The sequence below is a fragment of the Lipotes vexillifer genome, unplaced genomic scaffold (genome assembly GCF_000442215.2).
Source record: "Lipotes vexillifer unplaced genomic scaffold, Lipotes_vexillifer_v1.1 scaffold1180, whole genome shotgun sequence".
Lineage (NCBI taxonomy): Eukaryota > Metazoa > Chordata > Mammalia > Artiodactyla > Lipotidae > Lipotes > Lipotes vexillifer.
In genome coordinates, this window is record NW_006771828.1 from 818,002 (window position 1) to 827,089 (window position 9,088).

Here is a 9,088-nt window from a genome sequence, read left to right on the forward strand (position 1 = left end):
GGCGGTACACGGGCCTCTCACTGTTGTGGCCTTTCCCGTTGCAGAGCACAGGCTCCGGACGCGCAGGCTCAGCGGCCATGGCTTACGGGCCCAGCCGCTCCGCGGCATGTGGGATCCTCCCGGACTGGGGCACGAACCCGTGTCCCCTGCCTCGGCAGGCAGACTCTCAACCACTGCGCCACCAGGGAAGCCCCCAAGTATCCCTTTTAACTTGAAATAATTGCCTCCAAAGACCCAAGAATACACGTGGTATAACCCACATGAACTTCCAGCCACATTAATGCAGGAAAACACCAATTTGAATAATTCAAAATAGCACACGATCAAAAAATAAAATCTTATTATCTCACATTGTTCCCTGAACATACTCTCAACCTCTTATGGCTCAACCCTGGTACAAGAGCTTCAGAACTGGTTAAAAGTAGGAGGAAGTATAAAGCCTGGACCACAGCTCAGTGTTAGTGAAACGATATAAGGAAGGTTTAGTGAACTCTAGAGAGAGGAGGGATGCAAAATATAAAGTTAAAGCTTAGTGTGGTTACCAGAGAAATAACTAGTAATTCAGAGAAAAGGTACAAAATTGTAAATGTAAAACTGTAAAAATATAAAATTAAAGCATCATTTCTTCTCCAGAACTTATCAAATTACATACATAACATGTTTCTCCCCCAAGTGCATATCTTCAAAATATGTATATAAACCAATCAACATTTAAATACTCAAATACTTACAGGTAAGCCCTGCAACCCTGCTTCACCAGGAGGTCCAGGTTTCCCTAGTTCACCCTGAAAAAAATTTTTGTTGAATCTGTATGAACTGCTGTCCTTCTTTTAAGAAAAGGAAAAACCAAGACCTTCTAAGTAAAAGGACCATCCGCACAGCTGACCTTACGTGCACTTTTATAACATGACCCAGTTCAGGGCGGGGAGATGGGATAGGACTTAGGACAGAAATGCAATCAAAATACGTAATTTCCTTCTGTCTACTTTCATCAATGGGGCAATTTTACTGACTTTCTGAAACCAAGCAAACATTCTATTCTAATATTTTTTTTTTTAATTGAAGTGTGGTTGATTTAGAATGTTGTGTTAATTTGTGCTGTACAGCAAAGCGACTCAGTTATACACACAGATACATTCTTTTCATTATTCTTTTCCATTATGGTTTATCTCAGGACACTGGATGTAGTTCCTTGTGCTATACAGTAGGACCTTGTTGTTTATCCATCCTATATATAATAGTTTGCATTTGCTAATCCCAACCTCCCAGTCCGTCCCTCCCCAAACTCCTCCCCCTTGGCAACCACAAGTCTGTTCTCTATGTCTGTGAGTCTGTTTTGTGTTTTGCAGATAGGTTCATTCGTGCCATGTTTTAGATTCCACTTGTAATTGATATCATATGGTATTTGTCTTTCTCTTTCTGACTTCTAATAAGTATCTTGAACTGACATTTGATTAAAAAGTTAGAAGGAGGAAAAAAGCCAAAACCAGCTCAATAAAAGTCCCAGTGACGTAGTAATGGAAACCCCGTGCTTGGCCGGCCCCTGGCAGGGACGACTCCACCACCTTTAGACTAAATCACACAGCTACCTTTGTTCCCGGCATTCCAGGTATCCCGTCCCGGCCATCCACACCTGGCAAGCCCTAAAGACGCACAAAGAAACACACTGTCTCTTAGAAACACATTCTTCGTCCCTTCATCACTTTCTAAAGTTGTATTAAAATAATCACTTTGAAAAATGGGCTTGATGACTTCAGCTCACGTACCGTGTCGCCCTTGGGCCCAGGGAGACCAGGAATTCCTCGAGAACCTTGAGCCCCCTGCAGGGTAGAAGGGAGAAGACAGACAAGACACAATCAATTACCACGTGTACTTAGGTCACATCAAAGAGATCAGCACAACCTGCATGTTCTCAGTGATGAACGCGAATTCGAACTCACTCTGTCTCCCTTGGGACCTGTTTCTCCTAGAGGTCCTCGCTGCCCTTGATCACCCTGTATGAAAATAAAATTGCATTTAAGTAAGCAAAAGTAACTTTTTGATAGACTTTCGAAATTATAAAACACCATCTACGTTACATTACTATTGCCCTTTCATCCCAATGGCTTTGCTCTATCATGGATGCCTCAAGAAATCTTTTTATAAAAGTTATATTGTCCTCAAAATTGATATTACCATAAAGATAATTGAGATTTACATGTCTATTGATTTCATTGTAAAGGCATAATGCTCTGTGCTCTTTGGATGAATAAATATAATAAAATTAAGGTCCACTCTGCAGGTAACCTTGACATCAGTAACTATATCTACACATCCTCTAGCCTCATTGACTATCGTGGTGGGTTGAGGTTTGGACGAGTTGCCAACCTTTTCTCCATATTACTTACTCTCCCAGTCAATAATAATGATTTCTGTCACAATTACCCAGCTAATGTTGATATATGGTACAGGCGGTAATAGATAAGAAGAGGTGTCTTCCTAAAATATAGCTTTTGTTGAATTGCTTAACTGCTCTGAAACCTCAAATGGCTTGCTACTGGATCACTTCGGATCGCCCAGATTGGCATTAAACACTCTCCATCATGTGCTTCAACCTTATCTATTCAAGTTCATCTTCTCAAAAGGAGCTCTCCACCCAGGCCGTGCCAGCCCTAAGGCAGCACACACCCCCATCACCCCAACAGGGCTTCTTCCCGCCTGTGCCCCCTGCCCTCCCCCGCCCAGCACGGCCTTGCAGGCCCTCCTTCCTCTCAGGCCCGCTTGGTGCATTACCTCCACCACATGTTCTGGAGCTCGATCTTAAAATGTTATCCTTCAGTTACATTCTGTCCTTCCCACTGGACCTCGATAGCTGGAAATTCTATTTTACTTATACCTTTTCTTCTTTTCAATGTGGTATGAGAGATATTAATGAACAGCTTTTTGGTTTATTTACTTCCAAAACAGGTGTGAGGCAGTCCACAATAAGGACACGTGTGCACATGGCCGTCAGAATATCAGATAATGAGATCAGAAATCACAGGAGAGAAAAATGACAGAACTACCCAAGAACTTAAAGTGAGAGAGTTTCTGTGACTCTACGCATCCTAGCAACCAAAGCAAAAGGAAAACACAGCAAGCATAAAAACTTAACAATTTGACTGTACTTGTGAGAAAAACAAAACCCATATCAAGTCAGAAGAACATTTCTCTGTACAAAAAAGAGATGCTTGTCTTAATTTTAAAATTTTAAATAAATATAGAAACTATTGCCCATTTTGCCACCTTATTCACACGTAAAGACACTTGCACACACACACATACATATAGCAAAAAACTCTATCATTGATCATTGCTAAAAAATCTATCAGTGGATCCCATGAAAGGAAAACTACTCACAGGTGCACCAGGGAGACCCTGTGGCCCGGGTTCTCCATCTAAGCCCCGAGCGCCCTGGAAATAAACGAGACAAAGAAATGAACTTGAGATCAGCCAGGTATGCTAAAGGGCACACCAGTCTTTCTAAAGAACTTCAATAGCCAGATAAAAAGGAGGTTTTGTGTTTTGTAATATATACTCTATTCATCAGTGAACCCGAGGAGTATTTAATCAGAAACCTCAGATGTTAAAACACTGGTTTACATTCTCTCATCCCACCAAAAGTACCTACACCCAATCTTTGATACCACCCTGAATATTTTAAGTTAACAAACACTGCGTCCACTCCTGATTGCTGATATGAGCTACCTGTTTAGAGAACTTGGCAAGCCTATTGGAAAAGGTTTGGTCATCACACTCCAGGGTTCTCAGGATCCCTACAGGAATTCATTGATTGTGAAGACCAAGGGGCCACCCAAATAGGAGCTGCTGTGGACTCCGCAGCCACCACACCAGTGGGAGGGATTTCTGGGACTCGAGATCCCCACCCAGACCTAGAATCAGGAGTCCAGCCATGTGACTCAGAGGAACGAATTGTAATAAGGATTTAAGCATCCCCTCTTCCATCCTGGATAGATGGTAGGATCAGTATGTGTAAAGTAATTGATCTTATTTTCTCCGCAACAGATTTACCCTGCTGAGTGATGATGGCTAAAAACTACAGAGCTTTATAAATCTAATCATCATGAAACTATCCCTGTCTTTGTTATCTATTGTACATATCGCCTCCCTATTTTCATTATAAGAATCAAAATGTGATTTGGAAACAAAAATATGGGGTTTTTAGTGCTCTCTACATATGCTGCATGACAAGACACACTCCCCTGTTTAAAACTTCTGCTCATCTGCCAGGGGAACGAGGAGGCAGATGGGCACCTGAAGTGAACAAGCCATCTCCTGACGAACAGGCTTGAGAGGAGGAGATGATAAAAGAAATGGAAAACAGTCAAAAGGGAATTGGGTAGATGTCAGGCCAAGAAAACCAGGTGGACGGTGTCTGCAGTAAGAATTAAAAATTAGAAAACCTTTGCTAGGAGGTTCAGACGTGGGTAGAATCAAAGAAAGAAGCAGAGGCACCACAGAGCCTTGAAAGTCTCTGATCCTTAAAACTAGAATACAGCAGAAGGCGTTTTTCTTCCACCAGTGAAGAACAGGTTTGGGAGACCTGAAAAAGCCCTTGAAGTCATCACTCACGTTGCCTGGTGGAAGCAGACCAGCCTTCGAGTTACAGAAATGGCTTGGACGCTGCCCGTCTCTCTCCCTTTCTCTCTCTCTCTTTCTCTCTCTCTCTCACTGCTGTTCAGCACCAGCTCAGACCCAAACTGCTGTTACTAGGTAACCACTCCGCAGGTCTGAATTCACCGGAAGAGGTTTTTTCTTTTTATTGAAAGCAATTTGACAAAAATCAGAGGAAATGAGAAATTTTGAAAACTACCAAGTAGCAAAATACCTCAAATAAAGAGTATATCAAGAACAGTAATTGGTTTCAAAGTGAGGGTCACGTATTTTAGGAAATGATTTAAACCCAGAAAAAGCAAAGGCCTGGGTATCAGCAACTTCAAAATAAATGGGATTTATTTTTTAATAACAGAAGAGTACACACAGAATGTTACTTAAGGAAACATGAGTACAGAAATGCAAAATATGTTTTTAAAAATACGGTGTTTTTAGAAAAGAAACAGCATTCTATAGGAAACAGAAGAGGGAGACAGGCACAATGAGAAAACCTAGAGAGACAGAGAAAGCGGCTCAAAAAATGAAATTGATGGAATTATTCATGAAGCAATTCCTTCGATCCACAAAAATGTGCATCTCTTTTTTTTTTTTTTTTTTTTTTTTTTTTTTTTTTTTTGCGGTACGCGGGCCTCTCACTTTTGTGGCCTCTCCCATTGCAGAGCACAGGCTCCGGACGCACAGGATCGGCAGCCATGGCTCACGGGCCCAGCCGCTCCGTGGCATGTGGGATCTTCCCGGACCGGGGCACGAACCCGTGTCCCCTGCATCGGCAGGCGGACTCTCCACCACTGCGCCGCCAGGGAAGCCCGTGCATCTCTTTTTGAAAAAAGGTTGAATTTCATTTACTGAGCACCTACAATGTGCCCGTTATCCCTGTCTGGTTGTTAATGAAAGACTCTGTGCTTCTGTGCAGAACATGAATTAGCCTCAGAGGTTCTGCAGAGGGTGAGGCGAGGGTCAGGAGGGGTGGTGGGCAAACAGCCCTGTTTTTAATTTTCTGGAGCCTACAAATGGGCTTTCCTAACAAACTTTCTACAAAGTGCTGACCATTTCCTTAACATCTGAGAGAAGCTAGACACGCCCCCTCCACTCATACACACACACACACACACACACACACACGCACGCACGCACAGACGCACACAGTGAGAAGAATATCTCTGAGCTCATCATGAACGTTCAAGCTTGCGTTGTTATTGCTTCTTCTATTCACTCAGACAAGCCATCCCTGCCCTGCCCTGCCCTGCCCACCAAGGGCAACGCGTCATCCTCAGCTCCACCTCTCCATCCTCCTCTGCTTTTGCCAGGCACTCCAGGTACTACGTCAGTGTTATCAGTGTCAACTACTGATAAGGAAAAGAGATTAAGCGTAACAGCCCTGCTTACTCCTATTTACCCAAAATAATTTAAAATATATAATAATAACAAGTATCCTGTGTATGACTCATTTCTATCATCTACGTTTATAACAGAAAGTAAGAACCCAACCAAACATCTACAAAGCACCCAGTAAGAAATAAAAAGTAACGTTGTTAAAGATAAGAAGATATTTGAAATGGCCCCAAACGTAAACATTTTTGCATTTTGGAAGTGTATCATCACCATCATCATCTTACTTTTTCCCCTTTGGCCCCAGCTATGCCAGCGATGCCTCTCAAACCTTGAGCTCCCTGGAAATGTAAAAAAGAGAAGTAAATTCTTTTAGTTGAAGTGCACATTCTTTGATGTCATCACAAAAGCTGATCGAGAAAAAGGATGTTATCATAACCAAAGGTAACACTGAGAAAAAGTGACATTATATTGCAGACAAACTTCCCTGGTTTAGAAGAAAAATCCAAAAGGAATTCTGATGTTAAAACCCTTTTTAAAAATTCTGAAGACTTACACAAATCTGGAATCGGAACAATGACTGACGGCAAAAGAGTAAGTATCATTAGCATCAAAGAATCATGATAAAGCCTTTGACTTTTAACTCACACAGAACACACTGCCACTTTTGCCTCCTTCGTGGTTTGTAACGTGGTTACGGGTCACATGATCGTGATTTTAAAGCTTGGGCTAATTTTTCCCCACCAGTGTGTGCCATCCAAGGCAATAGGTCCCCAGGCAGCCCACAGAAGCTTTTTCCTATAAGTGTAGCTGGGGTCTCCATCATTCACTTGCCATCACTCTACGTTACACCATTTCTACGATAAAAGGCATTCTGAATTCCAATTTGGGGCAGGAGGAAGCCATCTCCTCCCTTCTCAGGCACAGGAGTGGGTAATCCTCAAAGTGAGGGTGCAGGGTGTCGATCCTAGGACCCCCTTCAACTCTGAGTGTTGTCATTCTTGACTGTCTGGACCCGCAGCAGCAGGGCTCCAGAAACAGATGCCGTAGAGATGCTCCCTGGGGAGAGGCAGCAGCGGGCAGACGCCCCACCAGGAAAGCGAGGTAGCCACTTCCGGGCAACTTGCTAACTGCCCACAGTGGCTTAGGGTAAAGTAGCTCTAGGCCAGTCATTTCTCCGTGCTCTCACTGGAGAAAAGGGGGCATCTCCACGGCCAACGGTTTGTTTTACATCCAGGTCAGTCCCGGTTCTCTGTAGATCAGTTAGGAATGGCCAGGGTGATCCAGTCAGGACACAAAGTGAGATCTGGCCAAATCAGAATAAAGCCGCTCATTCTTATGGGGTTTATTTTCGGGCTCTGAAGGTAATTCAAAAACGAATTCCAGAAATATTTGAGTCAATAGCAGAGACATGAGAATGACATGTGTTGTCTCCCGAGCTCGTGCATGAGTGTTCCAAAAAGCATACTTTTTACAAATCTTGCATTCCTTGACAGATGCTGTATATTTAAAAAATGAAAAACTGTGAATTTTACAGAAATATTTTGGCATATCCTCTCCCAAAGCCCAGAAGTTCAGCAAGCAGTAATGATATCCTCCAAAGACCACCAGGGTCCCGCAACATAGTTAAATATGTTTCTAAAAATACTTCACCGGAGGTCCTTGAGCTCCAACCTGTCCTAGTCCGCCCTGGTCTCCTTCTTCACCCTGAAAAAACACAGAGGGAAGGGCCACCAAATGCTAATCCAGCAAATGGACACTGAAATGGGCTCGGTCTAGCTTGGCACGTGGTACGTTCATCTGGCATCTCCTGAATTAGTCTACTGTACTTCCTTAAATTATTTTATATGAGTAGTCCATATTAATTGCAGAACATTCAGAAAATACAGAGATGCATATAAATAAAGTCACCCAAATCCCACCTTTCCACTATAAACACCAGTAACATTTTGGATGCTATCCTTTCAAAGCTTTTCTAAAGAGAGACAGAGGAGGGGAGGGAAAGAGGAAGAGGGGGAGAGAGAGAGAGGGAGTGTATGCATTCATGTTCTAAGTATGTGTGTTGTGGGTGTATTATTAAGAAAGTGTGATCACACTATGCAAACTTTTCCTTAAACTATAATATTTTAAATTATGATTTTCATTTCAACTTTTTCATTATAGTTTTTGTACCATGTACAGTTTATTTTTTTAATTGTACTTAAATCTAAATCTGTCTTTTCTTCCATGGCTTCTACCTTTGATGGTGCTCAGAAAAGCCTTCTCTGACACCCCCAAAATATATAAATATTCATCTATATTTTTCTTCTAGTAAGTTTATAGTTAATTTCTTACATAGAAAGTTTTAATTATCAGTCATTTATTTTTATGTAAATATAGAGTAGAAATCTTTTTTTTTTTTCTGATAACTGGCACTCTATCCAATATCATTTATTCAATAATAGATTCTCTCCACCCAGGCTGAAAAATTCATCTTTAATGTATGTTAAATTGATAAATATACTTGTTTCTGGACTTCCTTCCTATTCAGCTATACTGGTCTGCTTTATGATGTTGTCAATACCACAACATTTCAATTATCGAAACTCTATAATACATTTTAATCTCAGGTTGGGAGAATTCCTTTACCTTTATTTTTCATTTATAGTTACTCTTATTTTCAGATTTTCTTAAATGTTTACCCTTCCACATGAACTTTGGAATTGTTGGGCAGATCTTCACAAAAACACTGCTTGCTTTGTATTAGGACTTCATTAAATTAATAGATTATAGAGAGAGAGTTAGAATCTTCACAACATTGAGTCTTTCCATCTCAGAACTCAGTGTATCTTCATATTTAGTCAAAACGTTCTCTTTTTCTTTCCACCAATAAAGTTTTGTTCTTTTCATTTTGTTGAATACTTCTTTAATTTGTTCTAAAGTATTTTGACTACCTGGTGGCCATCGCCAATGGAATCTTCTTCCATTATGCTTTTTTTTTTTTTTTGCGGTACGCGGGCCTCTCACTGCTGTGGCGTCCGCCGCTGCGGAGCACAGGCTGCGGACGCGCAGGCTCAGCGGCCATGGCTCACGGGCCCAGCCGCTCCGCGGCATGTGGGATCTTCCC

General features: G+C 41.8%; 1 protein-coding gene across 2 annotated transcripts in view; it reads right to left on the reverse strand.

Annotated features, from left to right (window-relative positions):
* COL9A1 (collagen type IX alpha 1 chain) overlaps nt 1–9,088 on the reverse strand; it is an 85,518-nt gene that overhangs the window by 33,253 nt on the left and 43,177 nt on the right. For both annotated transcript variants that reach the window (XM_007447203.1, XM_007447202.1), the window contains 7 exons: nt 7,636–7,689; nt 6,270–6,323; nt 3,379–3,432; nt 1,941–1,994; nt 1,767–1,820; nt 1,590–1,643; nt 732–785 (listed from right to left, as the gene is read on the reverse strand). In XM_007447203.1, coding sequence (XP_007447265.1) covers nt 732–785; nt 1,590–1,643; nt 1,767–1,820; nt 1,941–1,994; nt 3,379–3,432; nt 6,270–6,323; nt 7,636–7,689 — 378 coding nt within the window. The remainder of the gene's footprint in view (nt 1–731; nt 786–1,589; nt 1,644–1,766; nt 1,821–1,940; nt 1,995–3,378; nt 3,433–6,269; nt 6,324–7,635; nt 7,690–9,088) is intronic.